This window comes from Cryptotermes secundus, unplaced genomic scaffold (assembly GCF_002891405.2).
Source record: "Cryptotermes secundus unplaced genomic scaffold, Csec_1.0 scaffold317, whole genome shotgun sequence".
Taxonomy (NCBI): Eukaryota; Metazoa; Arthropoda; class Insecta; order Blattodea; family Kalotermitidae; genus Cryptotermes; species Cryptotermes secundus.
In genome coordinates this window covers 307,590-335,489 of record NW_019742557.1, presented here as the reverse complement: position 1 = coordinate 335,489, position 27,900 = coordinate 307,590, and the positions used below count along the sequence as shown (strand labels likewise).

Genomic DNA, 27,900 nt, shown 5'->3' with positions numbered 1-27,900 from the left:
GATGTATAGGTAGAAATGTTTGAGAGTAAACTGTGACCTCTGGTACAGGGTAGTCTCTTCTGGATAGCCTAAACCCTGAAGGCCCTGAGACAGAGATTTTCTCCAAAACATTGGTACACATATATCAGACTACACAGCCTCACATTCCAGAAGACCATTAATTTAATACTTTTCACTGCGAGAATGTCAAATCTCATAATACATTCCATGATATGGAGAAATTAGTTTTTAGTGAGTACTGATTTTTTTTATTGTTATCATTCATCGATCCATTGAGGCACATAACCTGATATTGTCAGAAGATTACATTGATATATTATATAAGATTGTCTTAGCATAAGATAAATAAGAATTAAAATGTATGTAAGAAACCAATGAATGCAAACTAAAACACAAAGCTATAATTACAGGGATACCCCAAGATCATAATTATTATTCCTATCAAGATACTCTTCAACAGAATAAAAAGAGTTTGCATATAAGAAACTTTTTCAATTTATGTTCAAATTCTAATATCATTGCTTTATTTCTGTCAACTTCACTGATGTTTTTAACTCAGTACAAATACAACATATGTGAAGTCAGGTACAATGCTTTGAGGGTCAAGGGCCAGTCATAAAGCATAAGCACCAATTATTTAATTTACAAAGTTAATTTTCTTGGAAGAAACAAGGCAGCATGTGAATAATTATTCAAGTTCATGCATTATGTTCCAACATCACATTTTACTAATCTTACACTGAGTGAATAACATCAATTTAGTATATCTGAGAAATGCCACAAAAGATATTTGAACCTATGGTATAATGAGGACCACTGGCATTTTGGTTCACTCACAAGATGTAAATGATGAACCAGCAGAGCCAACTCTCAGCAGTTTTCAGAAATACTATATATGTGGTTTCAGTCATAATCCTATGCATTGATGTTTCATATAATGCATGGAGTAAATTAACAGTGTTATCTAACTTCTCAGACCACCCCCATATGTGCTCTTTGCCTAAAATTATACAGATTATTAAATTAAGAACAATGAGATTGGACAGATTGGCAAAGAAAATGATGAGAAGACAGAAGAGTGTCAGTTCTGTTTGTAAAGCTATGGTCTGCTTCTATCTAGGTGGATTGCAATGCAGGCCCAGATTCTGATAAAGAAGGATTTGCTGCACTGGTTCAAGAACTGAGTTCTGCTTTCAAACCAAAGGGGTTGCTTTTGTCTTCTGCTGTATCACCCAGCAAAGTGGTCATTGACGTTGGTAAGGGAGCAGTAATTCATATTTTGTAATAAGGAAATAAAATTCTTCATGTGTATAGTACACAAATGAGCAAGAAACAAGAAACAGGTTAAGTACTGTATATGAAGAAAGCAGTCTTCTGGGATGTGGCGCCGTGTAGATGTGGTGTTAACTGATGTTTCGGACGAACGTATCGCCTCTGTCTTCAGGGTAGAAGGAAAAATAAGAAAATCTGCAAGCGAAGAGACAGTGAGAACAGATGCAAGCAGACTAATGTCGGAAATAAACTCAGCTATATGAGAGCAGGAAAGGAAGGGACAAGTCTACATGGGAAATCAGTGGAGAGGGAGAGGGGAAGGGTCTGGGGAGCCGTAGCAAGATTAGAGCAGGTATAGGATATTGTGTCGGGGGAGAAAGGCAAGGTTAATGGGAGGGCATTAACCCTTAACACCACATCTACACGGTGCCACATCCCAGAAGGCTGCTTTCTTCATATTGACTGCTGTGAGAACCTCAAATCTTACAAGTACTGTATATGTTTATAGTATCTGAGCAGACATCTCATATCTACCACATTATATTTTCATGCAATTGAATTTAGTTTCACATCTCTGTAAACCAGAAAGAAAATCTGATGTCACGTATCTTGTAATATTTCTGAATTCAATATCTTCACAGTTTCTCTTCCTAATAGTTACATTCAAAAGACAGCAATCAATTTTGAATATTTATGCTAGCTACTGGAGAGACATGAGTACTGAAATAAAAAAAAACTGATTCATTTTGAACACAGCAATAATAGACTAATTATATTAAATATTACACTTCCATGAGTAAATCAGAAATAATCAGAAATTGGTGTAATAAAAATTTGGTATTCTTGTCATTGTCATCATTATCATCATCTAGCACAGAATTACTGAATTTTCAGAATAGAAAATATGTCACTTTCCTAGTAAATGATACCTAAAATCTTCATATATCTAATAACCCAGAAAATATTATACTTGAAATTAATTATTTATGATTTTTCAGGATATGATGTGCCAAAACTAACAAAGTACTTTGACTGGATCTCTGTGATGACATATGATTTTCATGGTCATTGGGACAAACAGACAGGTCATGTGGCACCACTGTACTATTATCCTGGTGATACATATGATTACTTCAATGCTGTAAGTATGAAGTTCCTAACTGTCATTTCATCATCAATGTCACAGCTACATGTAGTATAATCATCTATGATCCATATCAAGCCTAAAAAGAAATATTGTGGCCAGCAAGAAATGCGTAAACAAGCAGTAACATAAGTTTTTACAAAACTTTTAGTAATCTTAAAATGTGGCTAGGAATTGATCTAGTATAAAGTCCTGTTTCCTGAGTTCTAGTGTAAGAGTAATCTGCTTGTGTCAAAAGACACTATACAAGATCTGAAAGTAGAAACACTATAAGGAAGTTGGTGAAATTAAGTATACAGTGGTACAGCTATGTGTTACATGGTATGACAGTAGGATTCCTTTGAGAGACTAAAAAATGAAAATGTTAAATGAATTGCCATTTTTGAGATGAAGGACAGAAAGTGGCAAGTGAGTCAGAGTTGCAGTGTAGCAGTAGTAACAATGGCAACATACCTGTAGTAATGACAGTAACCAGTGTAACCTTTAACAGACTTTGATCTTTTTGAAATGTACATGCACCCAAATGTGAATTCAGAATGCCAAAGTGCAAAAAAATGTGGAAATCATATACTCTGGATTTGTTCCTTCTAAATCTTGCTTTATATCGAGTTCCAGTTCCTTTCAGTTACAAGTGACTTACATGTTCCTTATACATACATTTGAACAAAATTCAAGAATAGTCTTTTCATCTGTTTTTACAGAACTTTTCAATCAATTACTGGCTTGAGAAAGGTGCAGACAGAAAGAAGATTATAATGGGGATGCCCATGTATGGACAATCATTCACCTTGGCTGATGCCAATAAAAATGGACTGAATGCTAAAACATATGGCCCAGGCCAGGCTGGAGAATTTACAAGAGCAGGAGGTTTCTTAGCTTATTATGAGGTAAGCATCATATAAATGAGCAGATTTATTTTTATTTATAGTTTAGTCTAGGTTCAATCAGCTTCAGAATGGGAATTAGACCAAGTGCTAGAATAAATACATACACTTTTAGTAATATATTTTTAATACAGGTAAAAACACATACACAAACAAACAGGCACGTTCATTTGAACTGGGAACTAATTTGTTCATATGTCACGCTTCACTTCTTTGATATAAGTAATTAAAAACAAAAGCAACAATTTCAAGCCCTGATATAATTCATTATTATATTGTATAAAATGGCCAGAATTACGCGTGCAGGCCCCATGCTAACTATCTGAGGAATGAAGTTTACTTGGCTACAAATTATTATCCTAAGTTCCTAATTAATGGCCTGGGGCTTCCAATAAATTTATTACTTTATTGTTCTCATTTCAGAATGCAATTTTACCTGCCCGCCCTCTTTACATCCATATTGGAATTTTTATTATCATGTTTTTACTATAACAGATCGTTATAATTATTTTTCTTTTGTAATTTTCTTACAGATATGTCATGCTGTGAAATCACAAGGATATACACAAGTGCGAGATCCAGAGGGTAGGATTGGTCCATATGCTTATAAGGGGAATCAATGGGTGTCCTATGATGATGTTTCTGATATCCGAAGGAAGGTATGTACTTTATAAAATACTGTTTGATATTCTTTATTATTCTTAGGGTGGGGTGAGACTGAATCCCTTGATACTTGCACCATAAGTAGCCCTTTCATCAACCACATAAGAGACACGAAGCACTTTGTGGTATTACAGTTGGCAGGGGAAGCTGAAGTCCTTAGGGGAAACCTGCCCAAGTTCCCCATTGTCCACCACACATTCTACATGATCTGACCTTGGACTGTAACTGCCTGAGTTGTGACATGTCATTGTTTCATATTACCAGATTCTACTGTCACTGGGTTTCTCTGAGTTTATTTAATGGTGCTGTCAGTGTATCAGACTATACAGGACCAAATGTTTTAATGATAATAAATAGTGAACTATAAATTTTGCAGAAGGAAGTGACTGTGACCTTTTAAGCTTTAAACGTAGCATTTAATCCCCAGCATACTGACTGATAGCCTGATTTTTAGTTCACTGTTAAAAGTTAAATATTATAGTGTGGCATAAGTGCATCCTTTATGCCAAAGAGATTTCTGCATGCCATTCTAAAAATACAAAGAGTGAGCTTATCATATGATAATCTTCACTTGTCAGGCTCAGTAATTAATATCTGCTGAGACATGAAGCTTACATAGCCAGCTTTTCAGTGTATCCAGCATTTGTTCTTAGTTCCTTATCTCAGCTCACACATATGAGTACTCTGAGTACAGGCACTATAGGACATGGTATCTTCATGTATGAATCTAAAAACATTTGGTCGAACATGAGAGTGAGTTAATATTTGACAAAAAATCAGATGAAGCTGTAGAAACCTCTGATAATATGACAGAACAAGCTCATCTTCTACTTTTACAAGGGGTGTACAAGCGAGCTTGACCAACCAGCCAGTCAAACACGTGTGTTCTTGACAACACAGATGACAGTTCTGATGAGGGGTGTCAAAATGTGGGTACCTGGTGAATGAGACAAACAGCAGTATCCATCAGTTCACTGCTGAGATGACTGGAAAAAGACAGAGTGTGGCACTCCATGTAAATAAAGACTCAATTCCATACAGTGCTTCCATGTTGTATTTTATTATCAGTTTGTAAGTGGAGGAGACCAACTGATACTGATATATTGGGTTTTTGGACTTTATCCATCGTCCTGGTTTTTAAGATAACTAATAAAAACACGACGTTTCGGAAAATGGATCTGTTTCCGTCCTCAGGTGAAGGAAAACACCTATTCTGTTGGGTCCATTAGAAAGAGCTAGCCTCAATCGTCCAGTGATTGAGGCTAGCTCTTTCTTTTAATATGAGAATATAAATGATTACCTTCATTCATAAAAGCACATACCATAATCATAAGTCTGGCTGACCATAGATCACTTAAAACTTGACTGATGGTTTCATGACATACGTTACATCAGTAACAGACCAGAATTAAGAAAATCAAAGTCATATTTTATTGAATAATTTTTAAGAATTTTAACGTAAGTTCCCCAACCTCCAATCTTATAATTGGCCTGGAATTCACTTCAGTAATTTGTAAGAACATGTAATACAGCTATTCTTAATCACCAAATTTGTGTTCATTGTTACAGTCACAGTACATTAAGAAAATGGATCTTGGAGGAGGAATGATCTGGGCTCTTGACTTGGATGACTTCAAAAACCGATGTGGATGTGGGATACATCCACTGCTTAAGACAATCAATCATGAACTTCGTGGCCTTCAGGTTTCTACATCAGATTGTACATAAAGCAAATGGTATCAAAGTTTTTCATTGGCTAGGGTTGCCAACAGACTCTCATAGAAGTTGACAGAAGCACTTTTGATACATGAAAGGAATTTTTCACTGGAAACATTTCATGTTCAAGTTTTATAGTACAGTAATAATATTTTATTTTCTGTGAAAATAAGTAAAAAATTCCAGCACACAGAAATGAGAAAAAGGTTTGTGTTTGGCACATATCTAGATTAATTGTGTGCTCTGGATTAAATATATGAATATTTATGTATAAGAAGGGTAATTGTGACGCCCATAACATCTGCTCTGGACCATTAACAGACTTCCTTCTTTAACTGATACTTAACATCAGTGTTATGTTTAGGTTTATATCATCAATAGTAAAGAAATTCAAGGTCTTCTAGATTGTAGTTGTCAACACTGACCTAGTGATTGTTTACCAAACCATTATTTATAACATTAAATGTAACAATATATAAAGGAACAATATGTATTATAAACAAAAAGAAGTCACACACATGAAAGTTTCGCTCTCTTCTTCCAAGCTCTGAAGAGTGGATTTATCAGTGACTTCACCCCCCCCAACAGACACACACAGTGGGTAAAACGCCTTAAGCATAATATTCGTTCTGAAACGCATTTACTAACATAAATTTAATGTAAGAAGAACTGTTAATCACTTTAAGTATCACATGTCACTTTTTTATAGTAATAATTTAATCCTGGAATTTTTCTGTGACTTCCCTATCCCCTGCCATCTCCTCATATTTTTGCAATCCAGATAGTTACCTGTGTTATGTTTGCCTTCATCAGTAACTTATTTAATTTAACATACATTATTTATTCAATACATGATGACCTATCATGCGTTTAATTAACTTTTGTCATGCTATGAATTTTTAAATAAACTTGATATTTAAATTTTTACAATGACTTGCTTCAATGGATGGCATTATCAGTCAGAAGATGTCTCTGCTATCTCAGCATTTCAAGCCATCCACTTGCAGTTTGAAAACAGTGAGAATTATAATTTGTCATGTAACGTACAAATGTGCAATTTTTAAACAAATATTCAGCTCAGGAATAGTTAGGCTGCTTTAAATGCCAAGACTGTGTCATGAAATTCATGTAAGGTATGTAATGATGATGATGATAACAATGACAATGATGATAATGATGATGACAATGATGAGGATAATAAGAGCAGCAGCTAGTGTAGTGTAGTGTAGCGTAATGTTGAATGTCACTGGTGTCTGTTTTGTGTGACTGTGAACAACAGTGAAAAACATTATGAAAAATGAAAAAATCTGGAATGGTTATTAATGTGAATAAGAATATGTAAGAATAAAGAGTGTGATAGGCTGTGTGGGAGCATCTAATAAAAGGAAAGATGCACATAAGTATTCCTGTCACAAATGGCACAAGAGTATGTCCTTTAGATAGCAACAGGGCATTTATGTTCCACTGTGGCACATACATTATTTACACAACATGCACATACCATGGACGTGCCACAAGAAGTCAGTAGACATGGATAGGCAGGTTGGGTGAACTTTACACTACACCCTATCCTGAAAACATTCTTTGACTCATTTGCACTATGGGGGGAAAAGGTATAAATGATTTCACATCTTTGCAGTTGCTATCACTGTCGCCTTCACTGCTGTCAGTGGCACCTCAACTCACTAGTTACAGGCATGAACAAAACATACAGGTGATCTCAAATGGGTATATGTCTGTGAGACAGGAATAGTGTTAGTATCAGCATAGTGCACATGCCTGTGATCACCCTTTCATCCCACCCACACACACCTTGCCCCAACTCATGGAGCACCCATAATAGTTTCCTCTAATAAAATAACTTTCATAGTAGTGCAGGTCTTTTTAAATTACATTTTATGAGGCACATTATTTAAATAGAAGTAATACTGTAATATTTGAGTTAATAATCAAGACGTCTACCAGTGAATTCATGTTAACCATGAAACTGCTTGTTCACTTATATTTAAGGCAGTATGGTATCTTATAGGAATAAGAGAGTGCATGATCCTATGATGATAAGAGGAAAAAGAATTTAAGTCTTCCTTCCCCCTCTACCTTCTATATCTTTAATTCTCTCCTGTCTTTCTTCATATTACTTACCCATTTATTTGTCCATCATACTGTAACTTCCTCTCCTTGTTAAAATAATGTTTTCCCTGAGAAATTAGCTGCTGCTTTTATGTTGATATATTTATTGTTGTCAGTGTATAAAGTAAAACTGTGTCTTGTCAACTCCTTGCAAACATCCACTTACAAAAATTGGCAACCCTAACCAAATGTTCCTTTAGACATAGTACATTCCACAGCTTTATATCTTTTGTATTTAATTTTGTGTTTGTTTTGAAATCTGTGATATTAGGGGAGATTTTATGCCATTATTTCTCATACTTCAAATAGCAACTGAGGATGACAGCTGCTGTCTCACATTTGCATATAACAATTTTTTAATACCACAGCATTTTTTCTGAGGATGGTATCCATAGCGACTGATACAGTATGCATGAGACATCTGTGCTCCCAGTTATTTCACTCCCTTTTTAAAATCTGACAAATTTCTGTTTGAAGAAGTGAAAATATATCCCAGTCCCACTCTTACTGGATTAATTCATACTTATGATGTGTTTGCTAAATGTAAAAGGTAAAGTTGTCCCTGTGCTTGAGCACAGTGACATTAAGACATATGTGAGAGTGCATATTACAATTCCACACATATATATATACATACGTATATAACAACAGCACTAGATGTAGGTGAGTGGCCAACTTCACAGTTGAGTCACTTTTCCCTGGTATATATTGCAAAGACAGCTAAGTGGGCCCCAGGTCTCATTTGAACATGTTGAAAAACTGAAATTTCTCTAGCCTTCCCAGGAATTGAATTCTGGTCATCCAGCCTCTTAATGTGTATGATAGGCAATGGTGTGCACAAACATATTGACAAAATTGTGTGAATTGTGTTACTAAATGCAGCAAGTCTCAGGAGAGAATTTGCCATATTTATTCTCAGTATGCAATGGATGGCAGCAGATTTGTCGCCATTTTCTGCTCAACTGTTGAGTCTTTCCATGGTGAGAAACAACAGTATGGCAGCAAATTTTGAGCTGTGTGTAAATTGCTCCTATGTTATCATATAGAACCAAAGTTGGTAGTTATAAATTTAAACTGCAGGCATGCCTTTCAAATCTGTTATTTTTGTAAACAGTAGACTACTTCCACAATGGAAGAGTTATAAATATTGGTCCATAAAACTCTCAAGAAGGAGATTTTGTTAAGAACGAAATATTACATTGTTAGCTCATCAGGGAGAACTGAACATCTTTCCGATCTAAAAGTTCATGACGACGAATATGACAATGGGACAGAGAGACAAGAGTCCAGTCTCCAATTTTGCTGATGGATAATATCCAGAAAATTAGTTATTATAAAAGTCTGTACATTTTACCTCTCTATTCTTTTAAATGAGAATTTCTGAATAATGTTTTACTGTTAAGTAAATGGAAATATTTAAACATACTTTACAACCATGATATAAAATATTTAATTTAACAAATAATGCACACATTCTGGCTGAAGTGTTGTGGGTACATATGTGAAATACTTGTATTGCTCATTACCATTTTAAAATTAATAACAATAACAATGTAAATAATAAGCATTGTAACATTATTTGGTTCCATTAGGAGGTGTATCATTTCCTGTTTTTTATAGTCTCTTCAGTTGCATTAAAGATTATTGGGAAGTTTCGGAATGTATAAAGCATACGAAAACAAGGTGTGTTAACTTCTGAAATATCTACATACAAGCTATACACCGTAGTAAAGAACAGAATTTCTTCTACATATTTTGGACTATTATTGCTGGGTCATGGTCTTCAAAGTATTGTGTAATGGTTTATACTACTGTGAGAATGGAGTGATTTAAAAGCTTCTGGGACAAGATATGTGTCATACGCAGCAATGTACCGTTCAAAATAAAACATTTCTTAAAACTACTGTTATAATTACAGTTACAAAAGTGCTGTACATTAGCAAATTATTCCTCAAATTTTCAGTATAACTCTATGTTCAATCCATATTCAAATTTTTCTTGATTCACATAACCTTCCCAAAATGTTCGTTCCTTGATTTCTTTTTCTTTTGATAATATTAACTTATTGATTGCTGGTCAAATTGATCACCAGAGGCGAATGCTGCAGACCAGCTGTCAGTGCACTGCCAGACAGCTACAACTGGAGTAACATAAAATGAATGAAGATTTCAAATTTTCACAGCAGTGGTTGGCCTCGCTTGCTACCTGCTTCATGGTAGTTCCTTTGCGTTCCTTTGTCTTACTCTTAAACCCTGAAGATGGAGACATGTTCCTCCGAAACGTCGGCTGACTTTCAACAAACTACGCAGTGTTATTTCCCAAATGACAGAATTCTTCATAAAAAACGAGTTCTCCATTAAGTAAAGGATCTAAAGCATTAAATCCACTGACAGCATGGTACATTATACGGCATTTGTTAGCTTCGTATGCGGCAGGCTAGGGAACGCTAGGGAAGCGGGTAAATTCACTGTTTGACTGGGTATTCAAAAACCCCTAACTCCCTCGCGCATGTTTCAGTGTTGATAAAAGAAGTACTAGAACAGGATTCTATTGTTAGTAATCTGTCGTTCATGCTGTTTTGTGCCTTCCATACTTGCCAGTCGTATGAGTACGAAGAGAAAATAGCGGAGTAGTGGATACGACACGTGAGGTGTTTCCGGTAAGTGCAAAAATTGAGATGGTTGTATATGATCAAAGCGGATAAAAATGCATAAAACAGTAGGAGACATGAACCTAGTTTGCAACAGTTATACTTCAATGTTCACCGGTATTCACAGTATTGACTGCTTGTGACTCGGCGGGAAAGTTGAACGTTGGGTCTCATCGATATGCAAATAATTCAGATCATTAGCTTATCATGGGTTAGATTTGTTTTACAAAGTAGAATATTTGTAATTCTGCTTTAATATGTAAGATATACAAAAATATTCTTTGTGTTGTTTGCATTGTTGCTTCTCCCTCCAATGGTAACATAACCTCAATTTAATTAACGAAAAATTACAGTATTGTACTTCGAATATAAGACGACCTTTAATTTAAGGCGCATCCAGTTTTTTAATGTGGGTTTAGGAAGAAAAAATTAGAAAGGTGCGCATTCCTCGAATATAAGATGCACCTCAATTTTTCAACAGGAAAAAATGTGTAAAGTGTGCGTCAAACATTCGAAGTAAATACGGTAATTTGTTAACAGTAGAAATTTAAGTGCCAGAAAATATGATTAATTAATTATGTGATATCGATTACATACATTTTAAGGTATAGATAACCGCGAGTTTTTTTTAATAAATAGTTTTAAATATGTATAAATTTCCTACAACTGTACCGTGTTGGCACCAACCAAGCAAAATTGTAGGATTGGTGACTTCTGTTCTCTCTCCTCATTCACTTCACCAACATTATTACTTCACACAAATGCAGAACAGGCTTATTACACGAGATTATACAGAACAAAGAAGAAAATTAAGAACCGAGGTTATCTGTGAAGAGTACTGTCATCTGGGATGTGACACCATGTGTTCTATTTCTGAGGAACATACTGTCTCCATCTTCAGAACCAAAGAGCAAGCCAAGCAAGTAGTAAGTAGAAAGAAATACCGGTACTATATAAGTTCAAAAACGCTTTGAAAACTTACCTACTCGATCATTGTTTTTATAAAGTTGATGAGTTTCTCTCATGTGAGACAAACACTAATCAATTATAATCACATAATTCATGAATAATCGGTTTTGGGAATCCCTACTGCCCAGTTTTCCTTTCTTCCAGCACCCAAGGTAACACAGTCGGAGATGTACCTGAATGGGCTACTCTGGAGAGATTGCAGATGCCAAGAAGCTGCACCAGGAAGGGAGAACAGATGTAATGATATGCTGCAATGTATAGTCTACAGTGAAATGTTATACCAGTGCTATCACCAAATTCACCAATATTATCTCAAAGGCCACGCCATAGCTTAAGCGGTTAGTCACTGGCTTCCCTCTGCTGCGGTCTAGTCAAGTGGGATTTGTGATGGACAAAGTGGCGCTGGGGCAGGTTTTCCCCAAGTACTTCGGTTTCCCCTGCCAATCCTCATTCCACCAAATTCTCCATAAGCATTATCACCAGTACAGGTACAATAGGACATATGGAAGCCGACATGCCGAGGGGACCTAATATGGATTCCACCTCACACTGTATTAAACCAGTGTAGAAACCAGTGTATCTGGGAGGTCTTGTGACCGGCCAGTTCGATCAAGGTTTTCCGTGGTTTTCCTTGGTCCCAGAGCAAATGCTGAGTTGGTACCCAAATTCCACGTTGCACTGCATGCTTCACATGCATCCCCCCCCAATAGTAACATCATGAAACTTATTATACTATAACTACACAAGAATGACATGTCTTATATCATGTATAATGATCCACGGACACGAAATAAATGAAATGAAATGAAATCTTAACTATTGTAATCTATTGTAAACAATTTTGAGTATTGTAACTTTATTCTCTTATTGTAATCAGCCAATGTACAGTAACTGACTTGTCCTATATCATGTAACAATGATCTATAGAGATGAAATAAATAAATAAATAAAGAGTGGTTGCTTGTTGCCTGCTTGGTGTACTTTGACCTTGGAGATGGTTACTATACAAGCTGGAAAAGCTTAAAGGAAAGTTAGGCAATGCATGCATTTAATTTAGTTAAATTAGGTAATTTAAATGAAATTGTATTAATTTTAAGTTTTATAGTAATGTTTCTTTAAATTATGTTTATTAATTAAAATTGTATTGAGTATTTTATTTTTTATTTTATTATCTATGTTAATTGACTAATGTATGTGATTTTAATTATGTAACTCGTGTAATTTATTATGTGTATCTAGACACATCTATTATCAAAGGGACTATTTCCACATCCTAGGTTTTTTACCTGTATGGATATATGGAAAATAAAGGAAATGAATGAATGAAAAGCAGATGATAAGTGGGAAGCATAAGGGTTGTAAAGTACTATACATTTCCTGTTTGACTGAATATACAAGACAGTCCTAATATACATATTACTAATTAGTACTAACAAAGTTCTTACCAAGTTTTAAATCAGAAATGGTTGAGAACTCTTAAGTTTCATGATGTATTCTGGATTCTTCCTGATCTTATAACTTATCACTTTCACGTTGGTATTAGCTAGGGCAATAATTTATAACTAAAACCCAGTTTCAGCTCCCAGAACAATTTTAAATTTGATGTTACTTTCATTTAACACTTGGGGTTGTTATGTGTTTATTTACAGGATCATTTCACATCATGTTGATGTAAGGCTATAACTTTGTTGTTTGTGCTCATATTCATATGAGTGTAAATAACTAAACCAAGAAATGATGCTAGACTGTGTTTAAAACACCTTGAGGTTGCATCATCATCATCATAGAATTACTAGATTCTATTTTCAACATACAAAGGTAAAGGGTGTAGTTATTCTGTGCTTAAGTAGTTAAGCACTATGCTGTGAATGTGTATGAGGGAGTGGATGTATATATCCATGTTTTCTTGACCTCAGCACTAGCTGGAGGTGAGTGGTCAGCTTCATGCTTCGGCCCCTTTACCACTGGGTAAAGAGGCCCCAGTACCCAATGGATAGGAGGCTGGCTGGGCCCCAAAACTGGTCTGGATGACATGGAGAAGAGAAAATTCTTGCCCCTACCATTACTCAAACTCTGAGACCTCGGTCATCCAGTCCATAGCCAGTCATTATACCGAATGCGCTATCCTGGCTCCCTTTTATGAAGGGAATCAAATTCACTGTACCAGCATGGTGAACACAGGATTTTTTTTTTTGTAAGGTTCCCTGCTTAAGGTATGATGTACCTTCAGAGATGTTGTAGATGGACAGAAGTAGCTTGTTAATATGAAACATTTTCCATTTATTTGGTTCTTTCCGTATATCTCCCAACATAGAAACCCAAGAATATTGAACCAATTTATTAATATAAAATTACATTTTAGACTGTTTTTAGTACAAAATGAATTAAACTTAGGCTTAACCTATTCAGAGTACTTTTAATTTCTCAGATCATAATGAAATATATTTTGTCTTTGCAGGAAGAATGGTTTTTGTTGCTGGAGGGCTTATTCCTGCAAGATTTCTTACACTTATTTCTCATCTCACAATTGTCATTGTAATCCTCTGGTCGAGAGTAAGTTATGGTATATATTCACAGTGCAGTAACCAGTTGCATATGCATCTTGCATGCACAGTGTTATGTTATGCAGCAGACATCATTAAACAACATTCCATCCATAGTACACTGGACGTACTTCCGTGTTTTTTCAACAGATCTGAATTATTGTGACTGTAGGTTGGATTAGTTCAATTTAATTTGCCTTGTTTTACTTTATTTTACTTAATGGTAAATTTATGTTATGTCTAGCACACACAAACACTAAGTTTTACAGTAGATAGCGTCATGTGAGTGTGTTAGAGAGGCTTAGACACAGTACCAGTACTGCAGAATTGTTCTGTAAGTTGTAACATTGATTTTATTATTTTGTAGTCTGCCTATTTAACATATCAATTCCATGGCAGATGGCTGCAGTGTTTTAAATGGTGTTTCTTTATTTCAGGATGAAAATGTAAAAGCCTGCTTACCATTAGAATATACAGCTGAGGATTACTCAAAAAAGGATGTTGAGTAAGTAATTTTTAAGTGTTTGTCATGTATAGATGTGAATGAAATAATTCTGAGTTCTATTATTTGTAAGAGTGGGAACAATTTCTTGCATAATTCCTCTGCAGAACCCCTCTACTGAGTCTCAAAGTTTGTCCCTCCCAAAAAGTATCCACAAAATGGCAGACACATGGTTATGAAAGAAGAAGAGTGGCTTTGTTCCTAGTAAAGTATGAAATGCTTTAGGAAAAAAGGAAGTTGTGAAGTAGTTTACTAATTTATTGGCTCTATAAAAATTAATACTTAATCCGTTGTGCACAAATGCCGATTGAGATTCAGGACAGGTACTGGTGGTCTGTAATTGGCAATGACCTGTCTCACCTGTACCAGTTTTCAGTTATCCTTGATATTTTATTTTCATTTGGCAGGGAGGTAACTTTTCTGTATTATTTAGTCAATTTTTGGCAGTTGTTCCATATTCATATTTTTATTGGTTCCAGAAATCCACATTTTGCAATACAGCCTCCAGATACAGAACAAGTCAAATTATTTGTATAAAAGTCAACAATACTATAATATTTAACTACATACACAAATTGTGTACATGTCCAACTACCATATAAAACTATATTAAAAATTTAAGACAACATAAATTCCCCAACAGAGTAACCAATTCAATCCATTTCACATTAATCAATCAATCAATGAATCAACCAATCCATTCTTCCTTCCTCGTTAAATCACTATCATAGGAAAATGTTCCATACACATTAAACATACAATAGTTCAATTTCTATAATTAAAAATAAATACCCCCCTTTCACAAACATAACATCTTTAATTTAACATATATTCCTCTACAGAATAAAACGTATGTTGTACCATATATGACCTCATTACTTTTTTAAACTGTCACATTTCTTCTATCTCCCTAACTTTATTTGGTATTTTATTGTATAATTTTATTTCCATGTTCAGTAATCCTTATTTATAGGCATTTGTTCTGCAAAACTGAGCATGGAGATTTAACTTCTGGCATGTATTGTGATTATGAACTATAGATGTGTAACGTATTTATGATGCTCTACATGGACTACTAAGTGCCTATGCTAATTCTCTGTGAAAATGGAAGGCCTTAAGAGCCACACTGTAAATTTAAGAGGCCATGCCAGGTGCAGTAGTAGGCCATTTAAATACCCATATAAGGGCTTAAGCATTACTGTAGTTTCTGGGACTTCTTCCGTAGTCATTTGCAGAAGGGTTTGCTATGTTAAGAGTGCAATATGAGTTGTTATTTTTAAATGGAAAGTACTGTACATTCTCACTGTACTCTCATGTTTTATTAAAGGTAAATGCTGCATTTTCCAGTCTGATTTTTTTATTAGTTTTTCAACATTTTTTTCTTTTATTATCAATTTAAATCACTAAGTGTATGTAGTTTTTCTGTTTCAGGGTGCAGACTGGGTTAGGAATAGCCATCATGTTTATTGGCATTGAATTGCTGACATTTCTAATGGGCATAACAATGTTCTTGCCATCTGTAGCAATGATTTGTATCCTTTTATACTATAAAATCAATAGAGAACATAACATGTGGCTGAAGGTTGTATAGGGTGATCATAAGTCATGCAAGTGAAAAGCATGATAATTTATCTCACACGATTTTATGATCACAGTGCAGAGCAATCATAAAGTCGACTACTTGACAGGCTCAGTACCTTATCTCACTTGCACAACATAACAGTCACACCAGAGGGTGATCAGGAAGGCGCATACAAGGGTGGACAAAATAATAGAAGTGGTAAGAAATTGAGGAATAGAATTTGTGATGGCTACATTCAAGAACTTCTGTTGGCAACACTGAATGTTTTTCCATCTGTTTATACACTGTAGTGCTTGTCTCGGTGAATTAATATTTGTGTTGAGTGACAGTCCGTGTAAAAGAATCGAAAAATGTGAGACTTGTTCAATCTTGAAAGAGGACATATCGTTTATGCATCTGTGACAAAAGACTGTGACATAATTAGATGTATTGAGAGCTACAGTTTCTAAGATCATGCCAGCAGACACAAATCATTGGAAGTCATCATCAGCGAAGAGGAACAGTGGGCAAAAATCAGCATTGACAGAAAGAGATCGTCGAACTATGCGGTTAGGTGTATGTCTCATGTCAGCAATACTGAGACTCTCAAATCAATTTATTTTGCCTATTTTAACTCTGTAATTAAATATGGTATAATTTTTTGGGGCAACTCATCGTACAGTAAAAAGATATTCATCTTACAAAAGAAAATTTTTAGATTAATGGCTGGTGTTAAACCAAGAGACTCATGCAAAAATCTTTTTAAGAGACTAGAAATCCTAACTCTACCATGTGAATACATATTCTCCCTAATGATCTTCATTGCAAAAAACCAAGAATTCTTTCCAACTAATTCTACTATTCACACTGTCAACACAAGGAATAAAAGTCAGCTTCATAGACCAATTGCCAGCCTCCAATGTTTCCAGAAGAGTGCATATTATGCTGGCATTAAAATCTTCAACAGTCTACCATCAAATATTACAGCTCTTATAGATAAACAGGCACAATTTAAAGCAGCGCTAAAGAGATACTTAATTACACACTCCTTTTACTCTGTTGAGGAATTTATGCTTTCGAATAACCCAAAGTGTATGTAATGTATGGATTTTATTGACACTTCACTACTTTTGTGAACCTTTTACTACTATTGTGACTTTGTTTTCATTGGTAAAATTTTTTGCAATAGTTTGATTTGTTCGTGTATATGTATTGTATGATTTTTTGACTAATTCCATATCCTATGGTCTTTCTGACTAACATAAGGATCTATGGAATGCTATATGTATGTATGTATGAACCTTGAGAATGATTATTTCGAAAAATTGAAGACCTCTTGCAGCACAGGTGACAGCAGAACTGAATATTCATCTTGAAGACCCTGTTTCCACAAAAACTGTCCGATGTGAGCTTTACAAATCCAACGTCCGCAATGGGGATGCAATTGCTAAACCTCTAACTACTGAAAGTAATGCTCAGATATGAAAACGATGGTGTCACAGCCATAAAACCTGGACATCAGACAACTGGCAACACGTGTGTGATATGGTCAGATGTGTTGTCCTTCATGCTGTTCCCTACAGCAGGAAGAGTTTACGTTTGGAGAACACCCAAGGAAGCCTAATCCAGAATGCCTGCTTCCAACAGTGAAACATGGGGGAGGTTCTGTAGTGGTTTGGGCAGCAGTATCATGGTACAGTTTTCTGCTCATCCCATTATTACCCTTCATGGCCGAATTACTGCAAGAGAGTACTTGGAAACATTGGGTAATCAGGTGCATCCCGTGATCCAGACATTATTTCTGAACAACAGTGCAGTTTTCCAAGATGACAGTGCCCCCATTCACACAGCTGGAACTGTTCAGTCATGGTTTGAAGAGCATGAAGGTGACTTTGAACATCTTCCTGGCCAGCACAATCACCACATTTGAACATCACTGAATTACTCTGGTCAAGTTTTTGAGACTACAACGAGGAACAACTTCCCACCTCGAACATCTCTAAAGCAACTTGGAGATGTTCTTCAAGAAGAATGGTATAAAATTCAGCTAGAGGCTTTCCAAAACTTGTACGAGTCCAATCCTGGAAGGTTGTGGCTGTACTGAAGGCTAAAGGTGGTCCAACGCCTTATTAATAGAGAAATGTTTACAGTATCTGTAGTGTTTCCATTACTTGGTCCAATCTCTGTAGGTGACAAGCATGATAATTTGTCTGACTTGCATGACTTTACAGTCACACTATTATACAGCTGTGGAAATGCTACATGCATTGAAAAAGAAAATAAATATGACACTTCAAGGAAGAACTTACCATGCCTACATCAATTTAAATACTTGAGTCTGGACAGAAATTCCAACTGGGCATTGTAATGGTTGTGTCAATTGTTTCCATCTGCAGAAATTTCGCTCGTCCATAAAGGTGCAAGTGTTTATGGCTTGATGTTCCTTAACAACGGTCTCACAGCTATTGCTTCTCATTCCAGTGCCTCTGTCCTCCTTGCATACTTTGTGTTTGATGAGTGGGACTGCAACCTGTATTGGTGGGTGTTTGCATTTTGCAGTGTCCCTCCAGCCATCATAGATGCCACTGCAGCCATTGGAATCCTTGTCCTTAAAAAGAGCTGAATAAGAAGATGCCTGTAAGTTGGTCCTCTGTTTTCTTTTCTCTGTGCTTCTTTGTTGGATTATGACATTGGGTCATGATGAGCCAGTCTGCCAAGTCATTTCACTAACTTTGCCGTCAAGTGGCAGTCATTCGGTAGGTATAGACTACAGGCCATGGAGTTTTGTATGTTTGGAATGTTAGAGGCTGCTGCAAGCAATTGGTGCTGGTTCTTGTATGACAAGAATCATTAATGTATACCTGTCTAACAGATATGTGAAATGTTTGAACATCTATTGTAATTGCATAGGTTCTTGCTCCAAATAATTGTTTGGTTTACATTAAATTTCACAGCAGTATGGGTAAGTGCAACCATGTATTTACAGGTGGCAAGAATTTCCTGCACTTGGGCCCACATTGGTCATGCCTGCCGGATCTCGTCAGTAATGCCGTCTCTCACGAAGCTACCAGTGCTGCCTATTTGAATCGAAATAGCAGCTTCTTGCTAATAAGAACACTAATCTTATGTTGAATTGTATAATTAGGTTGAGCACTTAAGCACTATGTTTTGCATTTTAGTGCTTCATACTCATCTGTCTACATTATAGCTCTTAAACTGAACTGTGGATCAAGTTCATTACTCAGAAAATACTTTGTTGCTTTATGTATGTGTGATCTGGGCTTTCAAATTACGTTGATGGCTCTTGTTACATGTTACACCAGGGAGTATTCATTTCATACCGCCATAAGAACAAAGACCTTACTGTCCATAAATGTTAAACCAGCCCGTTTTATATCAATTTATATATATAGTACATTGATATTGTAAACTAAGTGCAAAATTTTTGGAGTTTTATCAGCATTACTATTCATAGTGGCATTACACAGTGTAATAAAGAGTACTGATCAGAGAAGAACAATTTATACAAAATCAAGCCAAATATGTGCATATGCGGATGACCGCCATAATAGCTAGATCCAGAGAAAAGATAATCAAGATACATAAGAAAATGGAAGAAAAATCAGGGAAGATAGGATTAGAAGTAAACAAAAGAAAAACGAAATATATGATTATGTCAACATCAGAAAGCAGAAGGAAACCACAAGATTTAAAGATAGAAGGGAAATTATTTACAGGAGTGAGTAGTTTTAAATATTTAGGAAATATGATCAATAATGGCAGTAGAAATGATAATTGTGTTAAGAAAAGGATACAAGCTGGAAACAGGGCCTACTTCGCAAATATTAGTGCACTTAGAAGCAAAATAATATCAAGAGCAGCTAAGCTATAAGTATACAAAACATTAATAAGACCTGTTGCTACATACGGGGCAGAAAGATGGACCTTAACAGTAACAGAAGAGAATGTTCAAGAGAAAAATATATGAACCATGAATGGAAAATAATATATGGAGGATAAGATACAGTGAAGAGATAAACACATTACTGAAAGGAGAACATGTAGTAAGATATATCAAGTCACGGAGAATAAGATGGTTGGAACATGTCGAAAGAACGGAAGATAATGCAATGCCAAAGGGAATGTTAAAAGGAAGGCCCAGGATGAGATGGCTAGATGATTTTGAGAATGACCTGAAGAAGATGAAGGTGAAAGGATGGCTAAAGAAGATGAGGAATATAGAGCAGTGGTGACTTGTTGTATAGGATGCCAAGGCTCACCCAGGGCTGTAGTGCCTAGTGGTAGGTAGGTAGGTAGGTATTTTGATATTGTATTTGCTCATTGTCAGTTGTCCATTATCAAGAGTGCATTTACATTGCAGTTGTTGATGACAGAAATGATCTCAAATAAATATTAGTGAGAATGTGTTCTTTAAACTTTACCCAAAAGTTCCAGAAATTTATTTGCATCAAGATAGCCGCCTCCTGTTAAAGCATGAGAGGTGTAGAGCACAGGAGTGGACTGTGTGCCATCTGTAAAGAAATTAGCAACAAGCTGAGAGACAGTGTCCTGCAGTCAGCAGTGGAGAGACAATTGGATCCTGCACCATGACAGGACATACTGTCACGCCTCCCTCACAATGCACCGCTTATGGCAAGAACCATATTCCAGCCATCACCCAGCCACCATATTCTCTGGATCTCACTCCATGCAACTTACAGCTCTTCCTGAGACTCAAGATGGAGTTCAGAGGTCATTATATTGCATTTGTGGAGGAAATTCAGCAGAATGACAGCAGGTCTCTGAGCCGTACCAGATGAGGACCTCAAGAGGTGCTTCCAGCAATAGCAGGACCACTGGAGCAAGGGAGTATGTTCAGAATAGCCATACTTTAAGGGTGACTAGGTTAGTTTCTTTATATATTCTTTGTACTAAAAATGATGCCTGAATTTTGGGAACTTTTTGGTCCTCCTGCATACACTGTCACAAATAATAACTGTTATTTTCATGACAGGTGTATTAATGTACATTTAGGCATACTCTGTTGTGATGAATGCCTGTTAGATGTGTCATATCTGTCCATTGATAAATGTACAGTATCACTACTATGAATGAATGTTATTTGGTATTGTACATTCCTGTTATTATTTATGGACAAATATATATATTTTTGGTCCACTTCATGTGACATGGATTACCACTTTACATTTTTTTAATTAACATATAAATTGCATATTTACAATCTACTCTATTTTATGGAGTAATAAGTAAATTTGCACTAAGTGGGTGTCTTGAGTAGAGAAAGCATCCACTGATGATGCTCTTACAGGCCCGGTAGCAGAACTATAATGGCTTTAGCTTTCTTCTTCTGTGTGTTGTGGTAGGTTGGACGGCCACCGTCTCCTCAATCTCCTTACATTTGGTGGGTTGCTGATTTCTGCAACTAATCTGTTATTGTGTCCGAGTACGCTATGATGGTAGAGTGTTGGCAATATATGTATTTCTTCTATGGCAAATGAGATTTGCAGATCATTGTGGGTAGTAAGTTGGAGACATACCGAGGTGCATTGATTATTAAGCGCAAGACTCTAGATTGGAATCTTTGAACTATTTTTGTGTTTGATGGTTTTTTGCAACCCCATATTTGTATACCATATGTTCACATGGGTTTTATTATGCATTTATGTAGCAGAAGTTTTTTTTCTATGGATAACTTGGATTTGCAGCCCAAAAGTCAGGACATTTCTCATAGTCTTTAAGTTTAACTTCTGACACCTCGTATTGATGTGTTTCTGCCATGTCAGTATTTGGTCGAGGTATAAACCCAAGTATTTTACTTCTGTCTGAACCGTTATTTTTATACTGTTGATAATTTGCCGGCAATTTATATGCTTCGTGGTGAATGTAACTTGCACTGATTTTGTCTGATTTATTTTGATTTTCCATTTGCTGTACCATTGCTGGAGGAGGTTTAGGTGATGCCAGAGATGTCGTGATGCTACTATTGGATCATTATTTGTTGCTAGCAAGACTGTGTCGTCCACGTAACCACTTTACATGCAGGCATAAATAAGATTCTAGTACATTTCAGTGATTAGTATCAAGCCATTGATAGATATAGGGTCATCAGTTCCAGCTAAGCAGAATAAGGGACAGCTCAGAGTACATTTGCATATTACACATTTTTCAGATAGTGATTACTAGATACTAAGGTGAACTTATGAATGAATAGTGTGAAATGTTCATTCTTGTAATATATTGTGCACTTTGCAAATATTCCAGGTTAGCCATTTTGCCCTTAGTGAAATTTTATTTCAGAAATCACTAGTAGCAGATAGAAGCACATGTCTGGTTGCATCTCCTCTAAGTGTTATGTATGCAGGATATTATATCGTTGTGTGATAAAGAATCTGATCCAGTCTTTAAGGGATGTATCTATCCTGTTGTGTGTTAGTACTATATATGAGTTCTGTTTTTCCTGTCAAACTCAACAAACACAGCCAACCACAATCAAACATGAACATACTATAGACAACATAAGGGGAAACAGTTTTATCATATATACAGCATTTAGGATCAAGACAACAACTATAAGCCAAAATGCAGTCACATTGATGTGGAAAGCCAGGCATGACAAGCAGAGGGAATCTCTACATAACTTCAATTTATTTAAACTAGGGGGGGGACTCAACCACTAAAAATATTTAGAATACAGTATTTCCATGGGTTCAATATTATAACCTATTAATATCTTTTTAGTATTTTAAGACTTCTTAATAAGTTTTAAATACTTGTTTAATACATTTTTAAAGCAATATAAAATCACCACCACTTAATCTGTGCATATAAAGGTGATTAACCAAAGGGAAAGAAGCACACCATATTTTTTCAGTTTATTGTAATAAACAATGATAAATACAATATATGGGCCCATATAGGAGGCATAATTCTGTAGTATAAGGTTTGTTAATGTATCACCTGATGATGGCTCCATAAGCCGAAACATGTTGCGACATTGTATGACCAATAAACTCGGTTATCGATCAGGATAGTTCACTTGCGGACTAAAATCACGGAGTTTTATGCTCAGTGAGATGTGAGTGAGTTGTTTGGTATATTGTTGTATTTGGCAGGAGGAACAAAACTCATGTATAATGTAACCCAGTGGCTGTCATAATAGTGCACAGAAATGTAGTAATCAATGTAAATCAGAGATTTACCAGAACTGATACCAGTATATTTTGATATATTCTGTAAAATATAATAAAGGACTTTGTATAACAAACAGTAATAGCAATGGTAATACAGAGTACAGAGTAGTAAGTTACCTACCTACCACTTGGCACTACAGCCCTGTGTGAGTCTTGGCCTCCTCTATAACCAGTCTCTACTGCTCTCTATTCCTCATCTTCTCTTTCCATCCTTTCACCTTCATCTTCTTCGGGTCGCTTTCAACATTGTCTAGCCTAGGTCTTCCTATTCTTCTTTTGGAATATAGCCTTCCTTTTAACATTCTTTTAACATGTTTATCTCTTCATTGTACCTTATCCTCCATATATTATTTTCCATCACTGTTCAGTATACTCTTATTATTTTTCTCTTGAACATTCTCAGTGCATTATCTTCTGTTACTATAAAGGTCCATGTTTCTGCACCATATGTAACAACAGGTATTAATATAGAGTAGTAAGTTGACAGAAATATGTAAATCTGGTTGAATGTCCTCTTGTACTTGTACTTGTACTTAAGATATTATCACTCACTCACTCATGTAGCTGAGCCCTTCTTGAGAAGCCGCCAGTTGTGCAGCTACTCAAGAACTTCCCAGCATTTTATGGAACTCGAAGGTTCACTACCGTGTTAACAAGAGCCCTCCACCGGTTCATATCCTGAGCCAGATCAGTCCCATCATATCTCTCTATCTCCATTTTAATAGTGTCCACCCAATTAAATCTTGGTCTTCCCAGTGGTCTCTTTCCTTCTGGCTTTCCCACCAATATCCTATATGCATTCCTCTTCGCCCCCATTCGTGCTATATTCCCCGCCCATCTCATCCTCCTTGACTTGATCATTCTAATTATACTTGGAGAAGAGTACAAATTATGAAGCTCCTCATTATGCAGTTTTCTCCAACCTCCCGTCACTTCATCTCTATTCGATCCAAATATTCTCAACACCCTGTTCTCAGTCTGTTCCAATTACCAGTCCATGTTGGTAATGATAACCTTCGCTAGCCACAGACTAGACGGAAATAGAATACTAGACAGATAATGTGACGCATTGAATGTCGTGATTCCTACCAATCATGGTACTTCTTTCCATGGCCTCAGTATAGAATGGAGAAGATGGAGGGGTTAGCTTGCCACGTCTCTGACCCATATACCTGGGTAAAATTACCCAGTATGCGTTAAATGGATGATGTGGGGGACCCCACAGCGACTTTGAACGCTGTAGCGGCGAGAATATTTCCACCAGTCAGTCATCATCCAATCCATGCCAAGCTTTCTGACTGATAGCTCCCCATCAGTGAAATTAGCTGCATTATCCAATGAAATCACAGACACCACGAAGTCGGAGTTTCGTGGCTGCATGTGTTTTACAGAAGCTCGTTTAGAGCCTTTTTTTTTGTAACCCCCTTCGTAACGATTGGGAAAACAACATTTCTATAGGCCGATACGCACGGAAGCACAGGGATAGTGCCCATTGTGACAACAGATATTAGGCTTAATATTCATGAAAGGAACCGGAAATGTTTGCGAAACTCCTGATGGTTTTTTTTAATGTTTCAGAAATCGTAATGGTGTACGAATAATGATTACATCGGAGAACAAAAACAAATTTGTTGTCAGATTTACAAGAATGGGTGGACCTTACAGATTTTTTAACGCTCAATTTGAAAGTGACCTCAAACTTTTGCTATGGCCCACCAATATTTAGTGAATCGAAAACGTAATTTTGACTGATTTAAAGATGCTGTAACATCAAAGTATAAATTTCATACCGAACTCAAAAAATAGCTGCTACTGATTTACGCTTGTATTTAGCCTTTAGGGCTTCTCATATCAATGTCCAACAGTAGTCGGCCAGCATCCAGGGACTCCGTTGTCTTGGTATCGCTTCTCCATCATGGACATCTCTTGATGAAAGCGTTCCCCATGCTCAACAAGTGTCTAGGGAAAGATTCGAGGTGTAGGGTAGGAAAATGAGTTTTAGCGATATTTCGCATCAAATGATTTTGTATGCATTGAGAAGGCTTTCAACAAGCCTAAAGTTTCTGGTCACTGCTCGAAATGGTCTCCCAAGTTGCACGTTCAACTTCACTCAGTTTCATCAGATGCGTTGTCTCTCATGACTTCTATAATTTACGGGCCGACAAATATTCCTTCTTTGCTTCTGACCTGACTGGTCCTCGGAAATTTATATTTCAAGTAAGAAACCCCCCACTGCAATTTTGAGCCGTAGCCGCAACAATTCTTTTTCATTAGACGAAGTTTAATATGTAATGGCAGCAAGAAAACTATTTTTAATTAACCAGAGTAGTGGTGCCTCCCACGAATCACTCTTTCTTGAAGTTACCGTTGTAAAGACTTTCTCGGCTGTCCCATTTGCCCGATGAAACAGAATTTCGTGTATGCCCCAGTTGTAAACCAAGCAGAAGCGTGGTCGTTTTCAAATCTACACAAATATATCAAGAAAGCTTATCATATGAAATATATTTCACGTTATGTTTCATGTGACCGCCTCTGTGGTCTAGTCAGAGTTCGATTCCCGGCGCTACCAGATTTTCTGAGAAGTAGTGGGTCTGGAACGGAGTCCCCTCAGTCTCGTGAGGATAATTGAGAGCTACTTGAATGAAAAATAGCGGCTCCGGTCTAGGAAACCGAGATTAACGGCCGTGGGGATCCGTTGCGCTTACCATGCGACACCCTCCATCCGCAAAAGTTGGGACTAACTTCGCCGACAAATGGCGGTCGCTCAGTCGGTGTAGTTCGCTTGCGGACTAAATACCACGGAGTTTTAGATTTACCGCCGCTTGTCGGCGAAGTTAGTGCCAACTTTAGCGGATGGAGGGTGTCGCGTGGTCAGCACAACGAATCACCACGGCTGTTAATCTCGGTTTTCTAGGCCGGAGCCGCTACTTTTCCATTCAAGTAGCTCCTCAATTATCCTCACGAGGCTGAGTGGACTCCGTTCCAGACCATCTACTTCTCAGAAAATCTGGTGGCGCCGGGAATCGAACCCGGGATCTCTGGATCTGTAGCCGGGAACTCCGACCACAAGACCACTCACGCTATGATGATGTACAGAGATTGTGGAGCCAAAGCTCTATCCATTCTTAATATCGTCGTTACCTGACACTCAACTTCACGTTTCAGCCACCTTTACTCATTTGGACGCCCTGGGTGCTTATTAATTATATAAGTTTTCTTTTTAGAGAATCAAGTCACGAATATAGTTTTCTTTCCCAGGGATTTTGTCGTGGATGAACAAGAGCACGTCCCTGAGAAGCACATTACAGAGCTGATAAGATGTTTGGTTTCATCTGAATCGACGCGCAGTGTCCAATTCCGATCTCTGGCGGTGATATAATGTTTAGCAGCGACTGAATCACACGCATTCATCCGTAAAGTCTTGCAAGTCGTAAGTAGGCCTATATAGTATTTGCTGTATTAAAATTTTTATATTGGTACCCTTGGCCATTTGTCATATTACCTTAATAGTACCACTTCTCATGAACAGCAAACCGTTACTTAATACCCTCGCAGTGTGTGGTTAAATCACTGCTGTCTTCATATGCATCTTGCCTCTTATTCGACGCTACATAACACGAACAGTTGATACGGCGTCCTTAAGCTACAGTCTTTTTTTATCTGGAAAGTGCGTTGGATTTTCATATGAGGATATAATCCTAAATGCTTTCCATATACTGACCGCCACATGTAACCCTTTTGTTCTATCATCTTAGACGGAATCGCTGTTTCCTTGTAGCTTCAGTCCGACTGTAAGAATCGTCATGGTTTAGCTTCGCGTTCTGTGATGCTGTATGCGAGGAATTTTCAAAATGAATACCATTCATCAGTGATCAATGCTGTAAGTCATTTCTAATCTCAAGGTGTGTCTCACCTGCGTGTATCGTGGATTCTTGCTGAAGGGAAGACCTCTAACTTGGTTCAAGGTAACCCTGCGATTTGTCTAAACTTATGTCATTCCAGTTGTTAATCACGCGCCATATTTTAACTGTGGATAATGACTTAAATGTAAGAATCCCAAGGTTTAAATTTATTTCCTTGTTATCCAGGTATGTGCCTCTACTTCCAAGAAATTGAACATTCCTAATTATTTATTATTTGCAGAACTTATAACAAAGAGCGATTTTTTTATTTAAAAAAAGGCAAAGCTTTCCCTATAACAGGCCAGGAAACCTATAGAGATTTGAGGCGTTCAGACTCCCACATTTTCTAAACAATCGGCTCACAGATGTCGGTAAGGTTGCCAGTCTTACGCGCCAGCCGCCCTTTAGCCCCCAGGAAGATTTCTGGTGCTCATTTCTGTTAGAGTCGACCCCAGGGCCATACTGCGGATGGAAGGATTAGGTCAATTCAGTTGAAAAAAAATATCCCTGGTCGTGATGCTCAAGGGGCTTGGCGCCAGGGCGAACTGATTGGCGATAGACCATCGGTCTTGAAATAACTCTGGCTCTGACTTTAGTCCTTAAAAGTTTAAACAAAATTAATATTAAGGTGTATCATTTCATTTCTCGAGAACGTCTGGACGGATTTTAATCGAGTTTTTCGTCAGAAGTCCTTGCAAAGATCTGTAGACGCACCTGAATCGCCGTGAAGATCGGGCCAGTAAAGGTGATACT

The 27,900-nt window shown here is 36.8% G+C and overlaps 2 protein-coding genes across 6 annotated transcripts in view; both read left to right on the top strand.

The window, feature by feature from the left end:
* LOC111873332 (probable chitinase 10) overlaps positions 1–10,467 on the top strand; it is a 97,447-nt gene extending 86,980 nt beyond the window's left edge. The window contains exons 41-45 of the mRNA XM_023867973.2: positions 1,121–1,256; positions 2,271–2,413; positions 3,118–3,303; positions 3,834–3,959; positions 5,533–10,467. Of these exons, the coding sequence (XP_023723741.1) occupies positions 1,121–1,256; positions 2,271–2,413; positions 3,118–3,303; positions 3,834–3,959; positions 5,533–5,691 (750 nt within the window). The 3' untranslated portion in view covers positions 5,692–10,467. The remainder of the gene's footprint in view (positions 1–1,120; positions 1,257–2,270; positions 2,414–3,117; positions 3,304–3,833; positions 3,960–5,532) is intronic.
* Positions 10,468–10,481: 14 nt separating this feature from the next.
* Positions 10,482–26,675, top strand: LOC111873331 (transmembrane protein 107-like). 5 transcript variants are annotated; one of them, XM_033755057.1, is made up of 6 exons: positions 10,482–10,670; positions 13,887–13,981; positions 14,409–14,476; positions 15,905–16,005; positions 18,497–18,671; positions 26,504–26,675. In XM_033755057.1, exons 1-5 carry the CDS (start codon positions 10,667–10,669, stop codon positions 18,655–18,657), a joined length of 429 nt encoding a protein of 142 aa, XP_033610948.1. In that variant the 5' UTR covers positions 10,482–10,666; the 3' UTR covers positions 18,658–18,671; positions 26,504–26,675. The 5 variants fall into 5 exon arrangements, with proteins under 5 accessions (XP_033610948.1, XP_023723736.1, XP_023723740.1 ...); XM_023867968.1 differs by lacking the exon at positions 26,504–26,675 and adding an exon at positions 19,021–19,799; XM_023867972.2 differs by lacking the exons at positions 10,482–10,670; positions 26,504–26,675 and adding exons at positions 10,696–10,718; positions 19,021–19,799.
* The last annotated feature ends 1,225 nt before the right edge of the window (positions 26,676–27,900 follow it).